The sequence below is a fragment of the Geotrypetes seraphini genome, chromosome 12 (genome assembly GCF_902459505.1).
Source record: "Geotrypetes seraphini chromosome 12, aGeoSer1.1, whole genome shotgun sequence".
NCBI classification, from domain to species: domain Eukaryota; kingdom Metazoa; phylum Chordata; class Amphibia; order Gymnophiona; family Dermophiidae; genus Geotrypetes; species Geotrypetes seraphini.
Genome location: NC_047095.1, coordinates 32,059,588 through 32,078,289, shown reverse-complemented (window position 1 = coordinate 32,078,289; position 18,702 = coordinate 32,059,588). Strand labels below are relative to the sequence as shown.

The 18,702-nt window shown below is 41.1% G+C and overlaps 1 protein-coding gene across 4 annotated transcripts in view; it reads left to right on the top strand.

Moving 5' to 3' along the window:
* PRKACB (protein kinase cAMP-activated catalytic subunit beta) overlaps positions 1-18,702 on the top strand; it is a 173,343-nt gene that overhangs the window by 74,358 nt on the left and 80,283 nt on the right. Inside the window, exon 1 of one of the 4 annotated variants that reach the window (XM_033916283.1) lies at positions 3,428-3,618. The exons of the other annotated variants lie outside the window; for them this stretch is intronic. Within the exon in view, the coding sequence (XP_033772174.1) occupies positions 3,612-3,618 (7 nt within the window). The 5' untranslated portion in view covers positions 3,428-3,611. Of the gene's footprint in view, positions 1-3,427; positions 3,619-18,702 lie in introns of those variants that run through there. 4 annotated transcript variants of the gene reach the window in all.

Genomic DNA, 18,702 nt, shown 5'->3' with positions numbered 1-18,702 from the left:
ATCCCTCTAGTCAGCCATCTAATTAAAGGAATGGGGGAGAAGGTCGGAGGTAGCAGAGGGGGGCTGTTGTGATGCAGCAGGAGAGAGTGGGCATCTCTTCCGCTTCGGGGGGGGGGGGGGGATTGCTTGGCAGAGAGAGAGAGTGGGCATATCTCCCGCTGCTAAGGGGTGCCGCATCTCAAAATGGCTTTTCTAGCAGTCTCCGACACTGCTATGCCAGGGTTTTCCCTGTTTCGGCAAACCTGGACCAGTTGCTGATTTTTGACGCCAAAAGCCAATACCGCTCTTGGAGAATGGCTTGGCGATTTTAAAGAATCCACCGAATTACTCATTTTAATGTTGAAGAGTCCATTTGCATGTCAGTGTTGGAGACTGCTAGAAACCTCACTAAAAATTTGCTTATAATCTGCTTAAAAATAAGGACATAAGAATAGCCTTACTGGGTCAGATCAATGGTCCATCAAACCCAGTAGCCCGTTCTCAAGGTGGCCAATCCAGGTCACTAGTACTTGGCCAAAACCCAAGGAATAGCAATATTCCATGCTACCAATCCAGGGCAAGCAGTGGCTTCCCCTCTGTCTTGGTCAATAACAGAATATGGACTTTTCCTCCAGGAACTTGTCCAAACCTTTCTTAAAACCAGCTACGCTATCCGCTCTTACCACAACCTCTGGCAACCTTGCATGTTAGTGTTGGAGACTACTAGAAACCTCGCTTATAATCCGCTAAACATTGCTAAAATCTCACTTATAATCCGCTGCTAAAATGTGTGCAGGCTAAACCATTGGAAAACAGTTTAGCAAAGGTTTTAAACTTTTGAGAATCTTAATGCGATTTCTTTGACTGCATGAACAAACAGTTGGATATGTCTTCAAATACATGAGAAGTTGTCTTCATAAGAAACATCCAAAAGATGACTAATTGCAGTCACATCAGCTAAAGGACCAGTAAATTTCGATCCTCAGTCACATATGAGCCCTATACAGAATGTTATCACAATAAGATAGTCCTAGGAACTCATAAATGTCTGCCCAAAGTAGTTGCCCCTTTTCACATTAATGAGGAAATATCTTAACCCTCATAAGCACAGATGCAAGAAGACCCTTCATATGCAGGACTGTGAATGGGTACCTGCTTACTCTTTTAAAAAGATAGTCCATCAGGGAGTCTACGTAGACTTGTGTGTTCCTTTGTGCCCAGCAGACTTTATATTCCAGTGGCAAAGAGTACTGTAGCTCAGTGTTTTTCAACCTTTTTACACCTATGGACCGGCACTGAATCAGTGAGGAAGATGGAGCTGGCTCGAAGATAACGCCGCATCGATCACACCATGGACCGGCGGTTGAAGAACACTGTTTTGGGCCTGATGCACGTGCTGGCCCTGTGGACTGGCAGGAAATTTCTGTGGATCGGTGGTTGAAGAACACTGCTCTAGCTAATTGGCTAGCATCTTATATTCAAGTTCTATTATGATCAGTCTGGCATCTAACAAATATGGCCATGCTTCATGAACTCTCCTATTACTACTGCTGTAACTCTCTGGAAATCCATTTTGCTGGTGAGCATTAGCAAAGCAGCTGCACTCGTATCTTCATATCACTTTGCCGCCTAGAGCAATCTTCAATCAGAGATGATGGATTCAGTCAAAATGGTATTAAGCACCTGCTTTTGTGATCTCTTCAGTTCTTGCATTATTTTGGGACTACATTGCTCCATAGTACTAAGACATTTGCCATGGAATCTGAAGCATCCATGAGCTTGGAAGTCGAACACCTTTCTATCCGATTCAGTCTTGCTTGCCTGTAACAGCAGGATTAATCAGGCATACTGTACAGTCCCACCCTCCTCAGTGAGTGAATCATGAGCTTTAAACTAAATGAACAAATTGAGAGGGCTGGTGTCTTCTGACTTTCCTCCTGTGAATATAAGTAGCCACAGGGTACCATAAGAGGTCAGAGGTTACACATGGGAAGGGCACACATGTTCAGAATCTTCCATTAGTTCTGAGCTGGGAAATCTTTTCATCTCAGAGTTGTTGGATGACATCACCCACGTGTGTGCCCGATTAATCCTACTGACCACAGACAGTACCAGTAGGCAAGCAAATTTGCTTTCACTGCTGTTTATTAATTCATTCTGCTTAAGATTTAATTAGCTAGATAATCAGTGGTTAAAACATTTTGCATATTTGTTGAAGAAACCCTTTGAATTTAAGATTATAAAATTTAGTTGTTTTAAAGTCAGTCCGGTTCAGTTGTAAACTGACAAGATTGTGGCATTTGTCCTGGTATAATTGCAAAGCAAAATTTTTCACTGTTATCACCAGATGAATGAATCTTCCTTAGGGAACGTAGTGTGCTTTTGAGATATCAGATTTGCCATATTAAAATCTCAGATTTTGAAAGGTTAGCCGTATTTAAACTAAACTAAACCTTAGGCTTATATACCACATCTTCTCTATAACAGTAGAGCTCGGCATGGTTTACAAAAAATTAGAAAAGAGAACCAATACAATACGGATTTGGAATAGTATGGAGAGGGCTCCTTCCAACTATTCCGTGAGCACCTGAAAACTAGGCTTTTCACAAAAATGTAATGCTCTTCTCCCCCCTGTACTCAACCTCCAAACCCAATATGTTATTCCTTCCTATATTAAGCTCTTGTAAACCGTGCCAAGCTCTATAATTATGGAGAGGATGCGGTATATAAACTTAAGTTTTCAGATGTTTTCGAAATGGTTGGAAAGAGCCCAGATCGCACAGCTGAATAGGAATTCCACAACTCAGTAATTTTGCAACGTAGAGACTTCCCACAGGTTCTCTGTGGCAGGCCTTTACGGTGTCCCTAAGAATTTCTTTCAGAATGAGAAGATATGAGTGGATGGTGAATAACTTCAACTTCCGAATGATTTGCTGCCATTTGGATAATTTCCCTAGTGAATGTGCTTCTATAGCTGGTTAGTCTTGGATTCTTCAAGACATATTTGTTAGTGAAAAACCTGGTGTGCTGAATAAAATAAAAACAAAGTTTAAAGAAAACAGACTGCAGAATAGTAGGTTTGTTTGCTTTTTTAAAAAATATGCACCAGCAATGCCCAGGCATATAAAAATTCTAATAAGTTTATTATTGTAAAATAATTCTAAAAGTATAAAAGAAACATTCATGCCTATATGAAGCGATTAAAGCTTTAGAATAACTGGTGAGTTACAACAAGTCAACTGATAATTCTGGTCTAATGTTACCATGGGAACAAGTGCGTGACATAATTGAGAACATCTTAAACATCCTGGTGTTCCAACGTTTTCCCTGCCATTTTGAGTTGCCTTAGAAATATGCAGGCAAAAGCTGGAAAGTTTAGTCTCTGGCTTAAAGTAAGATGTGCCTGGCTGTCGTAGTATGCGCTGCTAGCAGATTGCATACCGGTTAGTCTTGTTTCGTGTCCAAAGGCGTGCTTTTGAAAGAGAAGAGCAATTTTGGATCGCTGTGCATATTGCATTCCATTCCACTGTGTATTTACCAAATCAACATTCACCCTCCGGGGATTAGTGCAACTCCCTGCCCTGCTCGGATCTTACTGCGAACAATATGGTGTGGAAATTCTGCTTTTCAGCATGAATGGTGAGTATATTTAGACATACATGATACCACTGCCTCTTTCCTTTAAAAAGGCTTCACTCGTATGGCTATTGTAAAGGAAATAGAAACAGTTTAACGGGCAGGCATTTTAATGTAAAATCACCATGCAGCACTTTGTTTTTCTTGCATGAGGTAATAGTTTTAAAAAGCCAGAGATCGTGACAGAGAGCAAGTCCGTGTCGTTTTGTTTCTTTCATTGAGAAGTTCAAAATAACCATGAAAAGTGTCAGAATTCATGCAGAATTTTGTTATCCTGACAAATCGTTTGGCAAGTAGTGTCACTAAAATAGAGCATTTATTTGGTAATTCGATCACAAGTGAAACTGAGGTCATCACTGCTAATGATTTTAATCCACTAGCTTGACGCGTAAAATGGTGACTAGAACAACTGTATAGCTCTGTGAGATGTTTCACATACTATGAACACAGATACAGGATACGGTTGAGCTCTACCTGTCTCAGACAAAAATTAGTTTTTGCTGACTTTTTAAATTTCTCTATGGGAGAGGGGAGGGAGGAAATCCTATTAGGCTTTTATAAGATTTACTTAGCAGCCTGGGAGTACTGGAAAAGATCTCATGAACAGATAAGCCAAGTTTAATGAGTTTTCAAATGCAGAATAGTATTTAACATAGCTAGCTGTCAATCACAGAACTGAGTTTTAAAAGTACAGATTTCATATAATTATGTGCTAACATGTTAATAGACTTTATCTCCCACATGTTATTTCCTAAAGTTGTTGATTTTGAATATCTTCATAGCTTGTTGGCAGTATTATTTTCAGTTTTTATATCTTGCAATACCAGGGTGCCTTTACAATGAAGCAAACATGCATGATTAAAACAGTGCAGAGTTAAATGATTAATGGACAAAGCAAAAAGTTTATTTTCCCATACCTTTAGGGATTTTATCTCTATCACATTTGCCCTATATCATTTCTTTTCAGTTTTCGTGCTATGTTCAACTAACAGCCTGGCTCCTGTCTCTTCGTGGCCATATAGATCCCTGACCCCTTCATTTGCCATTACAATACTTTCCTGCTTGATTGTCTTTTTCATTTCAGTACCTATCTTCTGATGTCAAGTTGCTATCTAAGGTTCAGAACACTTCTATTCTTTGTCCGCTTTGATCATGCCATCTTCCCTTCCAAGGTTTGCTGAACCTTGACCAACCTTGAAGGCTGCGAGAGCCTCTTTTGAAGTTTCAAGTTTATTTCAAAATTTGATTGGATCGCAATATCGTGATCCAATGCGATTTACAAACATAAAACCAGGGTTTTAGTAAAAGACACACATACTTTAAGACTATAATGATACACGAAACAGGAGGAGAACAGGTTGAACTACAATGCTTTAAGAGAAAAGAGAACATATAGGGTTAGAACAGTAGGATAGGATGTTGTTACCCACTTAATTTTCATTTAAAGGATATTAGCTCACTGAGGAATATTTGAGTTCTATAGAGTTTGAGCTGCTCAGTTGAAAGCGTCCTTGAAGAGCGAGCTTTTTAAAAGACCTTTAAACTCATTAAGCGATTTTTCTTTCCTGATATGTATTGGAAGGGAGTTCCAAGTTTGTGGTGCCATAACGGAAAAAAAATCGTGTCCCTCCATGTATAAATGAATCTCAAAGAAGGTACTGAAAGGAGAGATTTCTCCTCAGATCTTAAGGATCTAGTAGGTTTGTAGCGTGGGCCGGCGTATAAAATGCTCCAATGCTCATAGTATTCCTGTGAGCGTCATAGCACTTACCTTGCCAGCCTGTACTAAAAACCTCTAGCACTACTTGAAAAAAGGGGACTGTATATTTTGTAACAGAGAAACCGAATGACACTCAAAGCTATCGAGCAGCAGGTTTTAAAATACAGGGAAATGAGAGTTCTGGAATGCTGGGATAACATGGCAGCTGCTTGATTTAAGAGCTCCCTCGGCTATTAAAATTATTTTGCAAACTTGGAAAGATACATCAATAGTAGAATATGTAACTTGGTGGAACACTTTCTTCAACTGCCAAATATAAGCGTGTTGCTGTAGAAAGATCCAACGCTTTAAATAAATTTAATAAAACATGGGAGTCGTTGGAATCGTATAGCCATGCTCCTTTTAAACCATGATGATTGATTATGATTTGCGTGACTAAGATGCACATCCATACTGTCTTTTGTTGTATTTATGATAGTATCAATGATCATTATTTAATTATTAATTTGCTGTTTTTCTAATTCTGTTTTGGGGTTTTTAAAATTCATGCATATGATCTATTTTTTTTTTTGTATTATGATGAGATTCATAGATGTATGTAAGATTTTTCCTTAAATACCAATAAAAATTTATTGAACTAAACCCCCCCACACACACATAATTATAACTTTGTAGAGCTATTTGTATTGAAGAGAAATAGCATAAGGGAATTCAACAATTGATCACAAATTTAAGGAAAATAATCTAGAAGCTATTTGAAAGGAATGTCACCTTGGGCTCTCCATACATTCCTAATCCATGTCTGCTGGATCCTAGAAGGATTGGGCAGTAGATGGCATTTCTCTATGAACTCTGTTGCTTACATATTTGTAAATACACATGTTGTCCTAGTGTACAAACTCAATGTTTGTTCTGACCTAGAGAATGACACAGGGATAAATATTTCCTGTCCCTATCCTTGCCCCATTACTATAAGCTCTACCATAACTTCACAAGTCTCAAACACTTATGATTTTAAGGTGTTTGAGGCTTGTGCAGATGAGGATAGAGCTTGCAGGAATGGGGCAGGGACAGGAAAATAATTCTCTGGGACAGGAAAATGAGTTCCCATGGGGACGGGGGAAAATTTATCCCTGTGTCATTCTCTATTCTAACCTAACAAGGTAATTTTTATTACAAAATAAGAAGGGTTTCCAGGACTCTAGGGTGTAAAATTGATCCATTACTGACCTATGAAACTCAGTAACAAATGTTAAGTCGTTTTATTTTATGCTTAGACAGATTTGTTCAGTAGACTTTTTTCTTTATATTTGAAGATTTAAGAACAGACTAGTTGGGCCATTTGGCATTTATCTGCCATCATGTTTCTTATCTTCTCTTTGATCCTAAATTGTATAGATTACTGCAACTTTTTTATTTTGGATTGTCTCAAGTTCCTCCTTATTAATTTCAAATTATTCAATACTCTAGACTACTCATAGAGGCCAGTGGATTTCATCATATCACCCCTGTACTCAAAAGAACTCCCCCTCCCCTGACTTCTAATTTTTCTTTAGGATATACTGTACTTTAAAATTCTAGTTCTTATATATTAGATGTTCTCTGTGGGTACTCCTGTCTCATTTCTGATTCACTTACCCTCTCTACTGTTTACCTCAACCTACCCGCTCCCAAACTCGTATGTCTTCCATCAGCCATCATTTTGGATACAACCAGCCTATTCTGTAAATCTCTAGAGGGAAATTCCCTCATTTAAGAGATGAACCAAATTGCCTTCACTTTAAGGTTGCCCCTGAAGAAATACTTATTCTCGTTGGCCTTTGAGATGCTTGAGGTTCTGGCTTTGGGGAAAACACTAGAACTATTTTTTTCTCTTTCTTCTAATTGTATTTCCTTTTTCTTTTTATGGTTTTTGTTTTTTTTTGTAATGTATATTGTAAAGTGCTTTGTTGTGTATGTGACAGAACAAACAGAGTGTGCTTGCCTCGTGAGAGAGAACAAACAAAAGACAAAGAAAGGCAAGGGAGATGTCTTATACAACCAATATGAGACCTTTATTGTGAAAATGTCCCAACAAGGATTCTAGTTGTGACATCAACGATACCTTCATCAGGGGGTGCTGAAGGCTAAGTTCGGCATGCACTCCGACCAACTTAGCCTTCGTCACCGCTGTGTACTCGATCCATATATGCACCTGAGGCTATGTCTCAGTGTCCCCTGATGAAGGCATCGTTGATGCCGAAACTAGAATCCTTGTTGGGACTTTATCACAATAAAGGTCTCGTATTGGTTGTATAAGACATCTCCCTTGCCTTTCTTTTGTTGTGTATGTACCAGATATTGAAAGCAGTGTATCAAATTAGAAAGTTAAGAAGAAAAGTATGGACAAACAAAATAAGAAAGCAAGGGCAGCTGATATAATTAACAGGATGAGCACATATTTAAATAAGTAGAACAGAATATTTTGTGTAGAATGAAGCGATTTAAAACCTATATTTGAGAAATATCAATAGCATCACTGGATAAAAAGGCCAAATTCTGGCAATATAATTCAGGAATAATTCTGCCTGGGTTTTTTTTTTTTTCTTTTTTTTTTGGACCATGCTTCCCTCCAGCTCCCATCTACCAAAAGTATGGGGGGGGGGGGAAGCATCCGGTGGCAGGAAGGAATGTGCCTTTTTTGGGGGAGAGGAAGGAGGGAGGGGATGGTTCAGAGAAGACCTCCAGTAGCAAGAGGAAGTAGGTATCCCTCCTACCAATTTTCTCTTGGGGGAGTGGCATGGCAAGAGGGAGTGGGCATCCCTCCTGCCATTTTCGCTGCTGTGGAGGAGGGGGTGGGATTGGTTGGTTCCCAGTGTCAGGATGTCGGGGAGGGCTTTTTTTTTTCTTTCTTTTTTTTTATGGGAGAAGAAATTATGCGTGTGTAAACACATTCACACCATATCCATTAAAAAAGGAAAAAATGTTTCTTGCCCCGAACAGCTGAGTGGTAGGAGGCTGCTTTTGTGGTTTCCCCTGCCTCTCAGCTGTTCGGGCTTCCCTTTGCCGGCTTTGTGCATGTGTGAGAGTCGCTCTCACACTCATCAATCGGATGAGAGAGACGGGGATTATAACGAAGCTCTGTGTGAATAATTTGCCTACAATCTTTTTGATACATCGATCGCTCTTCCACAATCAGCCAGAGAATCGGCCAACAGCGATCCAGTTGATATTAGCAATTGTTTAGTGCATTCAGGTCTTAGTAGAAGATAAGAATGAACAATAAGAATTGAAAAGCATATCCCAACTGTGGAGAATGCAATAAAGGGGTGAGAGTTAGGTGGGGAAGATTGAGTAACATGCTGAAAAAGTAAAATAGTGAACCAATCATGACTGGACAATTAAACCAGTGCCAGGTAGACTTCTATGGTTTGTGCCCTGATCATGGCTTGAGAGATTTGAAAGGGCTGGAATAGCGTTTAGATGACAGTTTAAGCAGTTGGAGAACAGGGCTAGAGCCGGGCAGGCTTCAATGGTCTGTGCTCTGAAAATATCAAAGACAAATCAAGATCAAGTATGCATATATAGTAACACATCATATTTATTTATTTATGCTTTGAGTTTATCATATGAATAGCTTGGATGGACCTTATATTATCTGCTGTCATCTATTATGTTAGAATTTTGTGCATTGCTTGGCATTCCCTTCAGAAGTTACATAGTTTTTGTCAAACCTAATTTGCATATAGTTGACAGGTAGCCATGCCCACTTCTGGGATCTCATCAGCCAATCAAAAGCAAGGATCTGCTCATGCCACGTCCACTCTCTGCTCTTTTGATGACATCACCAGATATGATGTGGTCCTGCCTCAAACCCCACCCCTTTTGGTGAAGCCCAAGCCACATCCCCTTTTCAAAATGGTGACACACACTAGAGGTTCCTAGGTCACTTCCTGTTTCATAGTACTCACTTCCATCTTGGATAGGTCACATCATGGGAAGTGACATTGATCATCCAACACCACCCCCTGACAAGCATGTGCAGTTTGTTTTTCCTTATCGTTTATTTTTATTTTTAGCTGTTCATCCCTCTCAATACATTTTTTAGTCTTCTGGGTTGTTTTTTTTATATGACATGTAAAAATGCTCAGGGGCAACACCTTCCTTTCAGAAAAATAAAAGTCAACTTTTTTAGACATAGCTCCTGTTTCTTTGTGCTGGTTTTTTTCCCTCTCTTCAGCATGGTGAATTCTGCTCGTTCTCTCACATTTCAAAAGCCCCACCCCCCAAAATGTATACGCTGTGATCTTATTTCTCTCTTTGTACACAGACATAAAGATTGCTGGTTTTAAACTTCTGGGATTTTTCTGATCAGTCCTGAGTTAGCTACAAAAAATGCAGAAATCTGTTACAGCTACAATGTTAATTCAGGACATTCTTGTTTAAAAATATTTTGTTTCACTAAAGGCTTGTCCGTCTGTGTCTTTACATAAACCACAGCCATCTCCCTATCCCCACACACCCTCTACCTCCTCTCTCCTTGTGGGGAAAATAAAAGGGTTGCTGAAACCAGGGACCTTTAGATCTTCAGCCTAACGCTTCCCCAACCAAGCTATTTCAGCTTATTTGAATCTCCATCCTCTCAATAGCTGTGACTTTCTTTCTGCCTTTGTTTAACCAGAGGCTCGATCACACAGAAAAGAAAAAGCTTTTTTTTAAACCAACATCAGTGTGCACACACAGAAAAAAAAAGCTGTGTTTCCGTGCATTTGGAAAAAGCATCTCACCACTACTAAATGTGTTTATTGACTGATAAAAAGTTACAGGAAACTAATTACTTTATATACACAACAGTATTTAACAAGTACAATGTACAAGTTATCCATAACTGTATAGCATTGTACTAAAATTTTGAACTACCTTCTGAATCTTTTTAAGCACCCTGCTCTCTGAGCCACTGGGCTTTATTCCTGACAACCCTGCTGGATGGATATATTTGTTAAGCCATTGTCATTCTAGGGTCAAAATCCAAAGCTAGCTCTTTTAAACTGCATGAATTTATTTTCTCATTGTTTTCACTAATTAGTGTGATTCCTTTTACCTTCAAGCAGGAATCACTATTAGATAATTTTATTTATTTATTCACGTTTCTATACCTTTCTCCCAGGAGAGCTCAGAACAGTTTTACATTAATTTGTTCAGGTACTCAAGCATTTTTCCCTGTCTGTCCTGGTGGGCTCACAATCTATTTAATGTACCTGGGGCAATGGGGGGGATTAAGTGACTTGCTCAGGGTCACAGGGAGCAGTGTGGGTTTGAACTAGAGAGTTGCACGGGGACAGAAATCCCACCCATCCCTGCCCGGATCCTCTCCGTCCCCACCCATCCCCACAAGGAATTACCTCCATCCCTGCCCGTCCCCATAAAAAGCAGCAATTACTTCTGACAGGATCATCAATTCCACAGTTTCTTTTGTGTTTGCTCTGCTGTTTTCCTTGTGGAATCTCTTTGGTGGAACTCTTTTTTTGTTTTCTGTTCAGGTAATTAACTTATAAACCTCCTCTTTTACTAAGGCTGATGTGTCTATTATATTATATGGACGAACCCTGCTTCCAAAGCCTTCCATCCCCATGGGTGTCCCATTGGCTAGAGGGGGGTTGCCATGGGAGTCCCGTGGGCCAGAGGGTGATCCCCGTGGGAGTCCCGTGGGTTGGGGGGGGGAGATTCCCATGTGTCCCGCGATCCCCGTTCCTGTGCAGACCTCTAGTTTGAACCATAATCCCAGGGTGCTGAGGCTGTAGCTTTTAACCACTGCACCAGCCAAGACAAACTCTGTGATATGCTTTACAGAACAAATTTCAAATGTGCATTTGTGTTGGTATAGATTGTCTTTGAATTTCAAGGTTTCACCTGTTGAAACAACCCACAGCCAGAAACACACAAGACAAGGGTATTATACACGTGCTCAAAGAGAAACGTTGGCTTTTAACAAGCATTCATGAAACATGCCTGTGTCTCCCAAAAACTCAAAAGAACCGTGATTTTACTACCCTCCACTAAAAATATATAGATATACTTTTTATTTTTCATTAGACTCAGTCAAAACACAAGCGCTGGCACTGTAACGGCACCCCCGGACCAGTTGCTGCTTTTTGTCACCAAAAGTCGATGCCATTCTACGAAAATGCCTCGGCGATTTTTTAGAATTCACCGGAGGGCTCATTTCAATGTTAAAAAAAAATCACAATTGCATGCCATTATCGGAGACTGCTAGACAGAGGTAATCCGTTTTGATAATCCCCCGCTAAATTGCGTGCAGGCTAAACTGCTAGAAAACAGTTTAGTGACGGCATTAAAGTTTTGAGAATCATGCCCTCAGTTCATTTAGAGAGACTTTTTAATCTCCCTGTAAAAACAATACCAACAACTGAGTGGTTTAAAAAGGGTTGACGCCAAAACAGAGAAAGTCTACTCTGCAGAGATCCCAAGGAATCCAAAAGAAGAAGCAGAGTAAGCCAGGTCTTCAAACGAGCCACACTTTAATGGCAACCAATATAGCATATCATTTAAACATATATTGGACTCGGTATGGGCCGTGTTTCGGCAAATGAGCCTGCATCAGGAGTCCAGGTAGTTAGTCAGTGTTTCATAAAATGAGTCAATGTCAAATCATAAAATATCAATTAAACTGGTTGTAATAAGCTTAGACAGGTCTATTATATCAAATTAACTCCAGTCCAAAAATCGGCCTAAGTCAGCACTTGGACGAACATTTTTCAAAAACGTCCAAGTGCCGATACTAAAAACAGGTTTTGGACGTATTTCTAAATGACCTAGGCCTTCATAGTGCCGCTGAGCGACCAAAGCTAAACGGGGCATTTCAGGAGGAGTGTTGAGGGCGGGAGTTGGGCAGGACGTGGGCCGGCTTAGACTTAGTTGTACAGCAGGGGTGTCCAAACTTTTGGCTTCCCTGGGCCGCATTGGCCAAAAAAAATGTTTCTGGGGCTGCGCAAATGCTGCAGGAAGACAGAGGAGGGAGCAGGCAAGATGGTAAACACCCAGGGGCAGCAGAGGAAAACACTGCATCGTCCTCGACCAGGGCCGCACAAAATACTTCATGGGGCCGCAGCTTGGACACCCCTGTTGTACAGCATGTATAATACAGCCCACGATCGACGGAACTTGGACATTGTGACTTAGACCATGTAAAACATGGTCTAAGTCACAAAAACCCACCTAAAGTGGTCAGATAAGCACTGCAAACACATAAACAGACCCCCACACATTACCCCAGTGATCACCGACCCTCCCCCATAAAAATATTAATCATACCTTTAAAATTCAGCCTCCATACCATCATCACCTGGCAGCCGGGCATAGGAAAGCCTAGTCGTCCAGCACAAAGGCAGCTTAAGTCGTCTTGGGGGTGGGTTAGGGACCCATAGAGGAGGACTCATGCCCATAAGCCCCTGTAATCACTGCATTGATACTTAAACATATGCACTCCCCTATACACCCCCAAAACCCTTTTTTACTGGCTCCTGCAGCCATAAGGGCTATTGGGGTGGTAGATAAGTGGATCTAGGGCAGTGGTCTCAAACTCAAACCCTTTGCAGGACCACATTTTGAATTTGTAGGTACTTAGAGGGCCGCAAAAAAAATAGTTAATGTCTTATTAAAGAAATGACAATTTTGCATGAGGTGAAACTCTTTATAGTTTATAAATCTTCCCCCCCCCCAAAGGCCTGCATGTTCCCCCCTTCTTTGCAGCATCCTCCAGCTTCCCCCCTGGCCTTCCGGTCTTAGTTTCAATTAATTACCGCAGCCTGCAGAGAGGATCACTGGTGCTGTAGCATTCCTTGCAGGCTGCCATCGGCCTCCGCAGCATGTTCCTTCTTCCGTGGTTCTGCCCCTCCTCTGACGTCAGGGGCAGGATCGCGGCAGAGGGAATATGCTGCTGAGGACGATGGCAACCTGCCAGGATCGCTACAGCACTGGCAATCCTCTCTGCAGGCTGCGGTAATTATCTGAAGGTAAGAGCAGGAGACCAGGGGGGAACCAGAGGACACTGCAAAGAGTGGGCAGCACTAGTAAAGACTACGGGCTGCAAAATAGTACCAGGTGGGCCGCATGTGGTCCCTGGGCCGCGAGTTTGAGACCACTGGTCTAGGGGATTCTGGAGGTGGTTTGGGGTAGTGCTGCCCGATTCAGGAAAAAAAAATTTCGATTCGATTCAGCCTATTGAATCGATTTTTCGATTCGATTCAATTTTCCTGCCCAATTGGGTGTTTTTTTAAAACATCCTGGTGGGTTTATTTTATAGCCTCTTCACCCCCTTTGCCCTCTCCTATCCACACTGGCGCTATGGTGTAAACAAAATAAACAAACTAAAAAGACTTTTCCTCTCTGTTAATTCCTAGCTCACGTTTACGGTCTAATACCAGCTCTGGCAGGATACACGTTTCAAATCTGACATATTGTAATCACAAAACAGAAAATAAAATGATTTTTTCTACTTTTTGCTGTCTGGTCATTATTCAAATCATGTTGGTCCCAGGCTCTGGTTGTCTTTTGATAACTCGCTTCTTTCTGCTTTCTCCGTGCTAACCACATCTTCCATCTGTGTCCTCCCCTTCCATTTCCATTCCTTTCCCCTGGTCTGGCATCTGTCTCCTCCTTCCCCCCCCATACCCTGACATCTTTCCCTCCATGGTCTAGTATCGCCTTTCCTTTCCCTCTCTCCCATGGTCTTGGCATCTCTCTATCCTCTCTTCTGCCTTCCTGGTCTTCCTTCTCCCTCCTTCCCTCTCTCTCCCCAATTGGGTGCAGCAGCAGCATTTCTCTTCCCCCTTCCCCTCTCACTCTCCTCCTCCACTGCTCTTCCCCCTTCCCCTCTCCTCCTCCACTGCTCTCCCATCAGTCCTGCTGCAGCTTTCCCTCTTCCATTTTAAGTCCAGCAGCACTCTTCTCTGTTCCCAATCCAGCAGCACCACTCTCTCTCACCTCTCTCCACCACTCAGCTCCAACATACCTCTCCCTCCCCTCCTCTCTACTTCCATTTCCCCCACCAACTAGCTGCAGCACCTCTCCTTTCCACCCCCAGGGCAAGCAGCAACTCTCCTCTCTGACTATCAGGGCTCCTCTCCCTTCCCTTCCCTTTCCTTCCCCTCTGACTAGAAGCAGTACCTTACCCCCTCACCTCCCAGGTCTAGCAGCACTACTCCCTCCTCTCCTCCCAGGGGTGATAGCTGAGTATTGTGACTGAGACCCCGGGATTGCAGTCCTCCTGCCTATTCCAAGCCCGAGAGAGACTGTGAGATTGTGACTTGTCAATTCATCTTTTTATAAGACCTGGTGGCAAAGCTGGCCTGCGAGCGGAGCCAGAGCTACAGATGTATTTTTTCTGCTAATGCTGCAGAACTTAAGTCCTCTGATAAGGGAGTTCCCGGGAAATAAGGGAGAGTTGGTCACCCGCCTAGACACAGGGATGACATGAGCAGTAGGCGAGTTTCACAGACACACTGACTCGTTGGCTTCAGAAAAGTTGCTCCTACCCTAATAAGGTTCTTGCACTCCCTCACGTGCTTACCTTGCTTTCACTCCCAAACAAGTCAAGCATCGGGGACAGCGACCAGCTCACGTGATCCTACTCACCGTCCTCCAGCCCCCTACTTCTCGCGACCCAGTCCCGTCTACAGATTGGCTGCAGCGCAGGCACATCTGTTCGCAAATTCTAGCATCATCTGGAGGTGTAACTGCACCAGGTTTTCAAATCTCAACCATCTATAACATAAACATTATTTTACTGTACTATGGAATCCAAGTTTTTTAAAAAATTATTTATTTATTAAATTTCAAAATAACTTCCAAGCATATAAATCTTGTACGGATAGTGTGATTAAAACATAGTAATAAAAAAGATTGCATTTTAAGCATAGAAGAAGAAAACAAAGACAAAAGAATAATCTTTTAACTTAATTACATTAATCACACTCAAGTCCTCAAAATCAGATCCAAGAATTATTTGAGTAATATTTATAGAAGATTAACTTTGTTAGGGAGCAATATGTCTGCTGGTAGGCAAGAAGCAAAAATTTATTCTTGAGAAGTTGTTGGTCTTTCATTTTCCACACGTTTTTGAGATTTAAAAAACAAACAAACTCGTCAGCTGAAGTGGATCGAAGAAAACATATTTTAGGGAATGGTACCTAACTATGCATTTGAATGGGTAACGGAGAAAAAAAAACTCCTCCAATCTGTATTGCTCCAGGTTTTAACAAAAGAAACTGGCGTCGCCTTTTCTGTGTTTCTTTTGAAACATCTGGAAATATTTGTATTCAAATAATTTTGGATATTATTAAGGTGATGAAAGGGTTATAAGTTTGGATAAAGATATGGAATCCATTTTTAATGACACCTAAACCTTTCATCACCCTAATAATATCCAAAATTATTTGAATGCAAATATCTGAAATCTTTTGTATCATCATATATCAACAGCAGCTGTTTTCATCTAAAGAGTACAAGAAGTAACAAAAAAGAGTTCAAAATCATTATGAAGTACTGTACTGTTGAGAAGGACTTTAAAGACTCCAGGTTTTCTACAACTGCTATGAAAGCTTCAATGATTTAATAGTTTTATTGTCTACTAGTCTTTAAGCCCGTTACATTAACGGGTGCTAGAATAGATGTGTCTGTCTGTCTTTCTTTCTTTCTCTCTCTCTCTCCTTGGCCGCTGTCTGTCTTTCTTTCTTTCTTTTTGTCTCTCTCTTTCCTTAGCTGTCCACCACCACCCCTTGCCTGCTCCCCCTGTCCAGCAGCAGCCCTTCTCCCTTTGTTTTACCTCCCCCTGTCCCTGTATTTCTCTGTTGCGCCATGCCTGCCTGTCTCTCCGTGTCCCCCTTCTGTTTCCCCCCCTCCCAGAGCAAACCATGATTGTTGTCTGCCCCCCAGCACACCCTCCCCCCAAAGCAGCCCCCTTTCCCCCTCCACTTCTTACCAGCATGGGACATCTCGCAGCACCCGCACGACAAATTCCTGCCGTTGCTGAGACAAACCACCGCACAATTCACTGCACGCGCTACAAGCTGCCCCAAGCCGGCACACGCGCCGCAAGCTGCCCCAAGCTCGCACACGTACCGCAAGTCACCCCAAGCCCGCGCACATGCTGCAAGCTGCCCCACGTGCCGCAAATGGAATGTGGCCAAGGAAGCACAGCACGGCGGCAGGGATCATGGCCTCCTAAGTGCGCATGCGTGCTTAGGGTTTTATTATAGAGGATATGTGTAGGGTGGATCCATTTCATTACATTGTATGTGAAGTGTTGTTAATGATGTTTTGATATAATAAATATTCAGGCAAAGCTTCTGTTTTTGATATAAATCACTATATATAGGCATCGAGGCAAATGTGAATGCCTGCGATGTTGAACAGGAGTTAATTTGAAATCATAAAATATGCCAGAGAAACGCCATAAAAATGACATCCAAAGTGAAAAAAAAAAAAAAAGCTAGGGTGATACTTTACATATGCTGTATTGGTTGCCATTAAAATGTGGTTTGTTTGAAGACCTGTCTTACTCTGCTTCTTCTTTTAAACTCCTTAAAAGGGGTTGAGCATTGAAACCACATAATAACTGGCATTTGCCTGTGGTAATTTATTTACCATTTAGAACAGGTTTTCAAAGTACTAGTGACATGTATAAAAGTATCATTAAACATAAGAATTGCCGCTGCTGGGTCAGACCAATGGTCAGACCAGCTGTACCCATCAGTCCGCTCATGTGGCTACCCTTAAGTCAAAGACCAGTGCTCTAAATGAGTACGCAGGTGAGGCTGGACTCATTTAGAGCACTGGTCTTTGACCCTAAGGGCTGCCGTGTGAGTGGACTGCTGGGCATGATGGACCACTGGTCTGACCCAGCAGCGGTAATATAAAATGCATCTCTTTATTTTCCTTTTAACAAAGCGCTTTTCCTTTATACTTTCTTTGTAGAAAGAAAAAGCTCTTCTGTTCAAAACGTTAGTCTCATAAGAGGGAGGGAATCAAAATAAAGTTCAAGTTGAATTTTTTTTTTTTTTCATTTTCTCCACACTTAAGTTATCATATTGAAGCAAATAGAAATTCTGCTACTACCATTATGTTTATTAAAAACTTTATATACCGCATAACAGCCTAAAAAAGATCCAAGCGGTTTACAATATATATTTCACATCCAATAAGAAAAGAACTCCATTTAAAAATAGAAAAGGAAAGAATAAAAGCAAAAGTTATTTTTTGTTTTTAAATTCATAAAATACTATAATAATCAAAATCTCAATAATGACAATTCTAATAATAAAATTCTATAACAAACAAAATCTCAATAATAAACCATAACTAAATTAATACAAATTGAAAATTTCATTGAAAAAAAATCAGTCATTACACATACCATATATTTTGTTTGTGATTGTGATCTTAAACCCTGAAAGACCCCGATGGTGTCTTTAGTCTCTTAAGTCATATTGGAACATTAGAATCAAACTGACAGTTAGGATTGTGTTTAGTTTGAGAGGGTGGGGTTGGCACTGTCCTAGCACCGGGCCAGCAATGCATGCATCAGCAAATAGCTGAGGGGCATCCAAGCTTCCTAATGAGACATGTCGCACAACACATGTGATAAATTGCCCAGTGTGGTAAAAACATGCCATTTGCTGGCAAAACTATGCATGTATCTCACCATACGTTTTGCAAACCTCTTTGAAACAATTAGCCAAAAGAGGTTTATTTTCCATTGTTAAAATAGTCCTGTAATTACCGTACTTTTTCATAAAATCTACTAGAACAAGCTTTCTGTGCTGCAAGTTAACGCTTTCTATTTACAAGGTCTTGCTCTTACATACATTTCAGAAAATTATTAAAGTTGACTCTGTTTGTAAGATTTTTAGAGAACTAAAAGGGGGTCAGTGATTAGTTTGTAGATCGCTGGTATTGTCCAGTTTCTTGCTTCTTCTAAACCGCATCGATCCGAGAGGTTTTGTGGTCTAGAAATGTAATGTAAAGGTATCCTAATGAATGATTTTTGCAAAGTAAAATGAGTGCTGCGATATCGAAGTTACAGTCGGTTCTTCTGTAAATAAAAAGGGCATTTTTTTTCTCTCTTGCAAACATACCCCCTCTTTTACTAAGGTGCACTAATCGATTAGCGCGCACTTAACGCTAGCGTTAGTGTATAGCGCATGCTAAATTGATTAGCATGCGCTAATCGGTTAGCGCACCTTAGTAAAAGAGGGCCATAGTTGTGGTTCAACACTGAATATTCAGCTGCGGTAAAATAAGAGCTAACATTGGAAAACTGTTTCAAAAAGTCATACCCGAAAGGTATTGGTAGCAGCATTTCTCTGCCT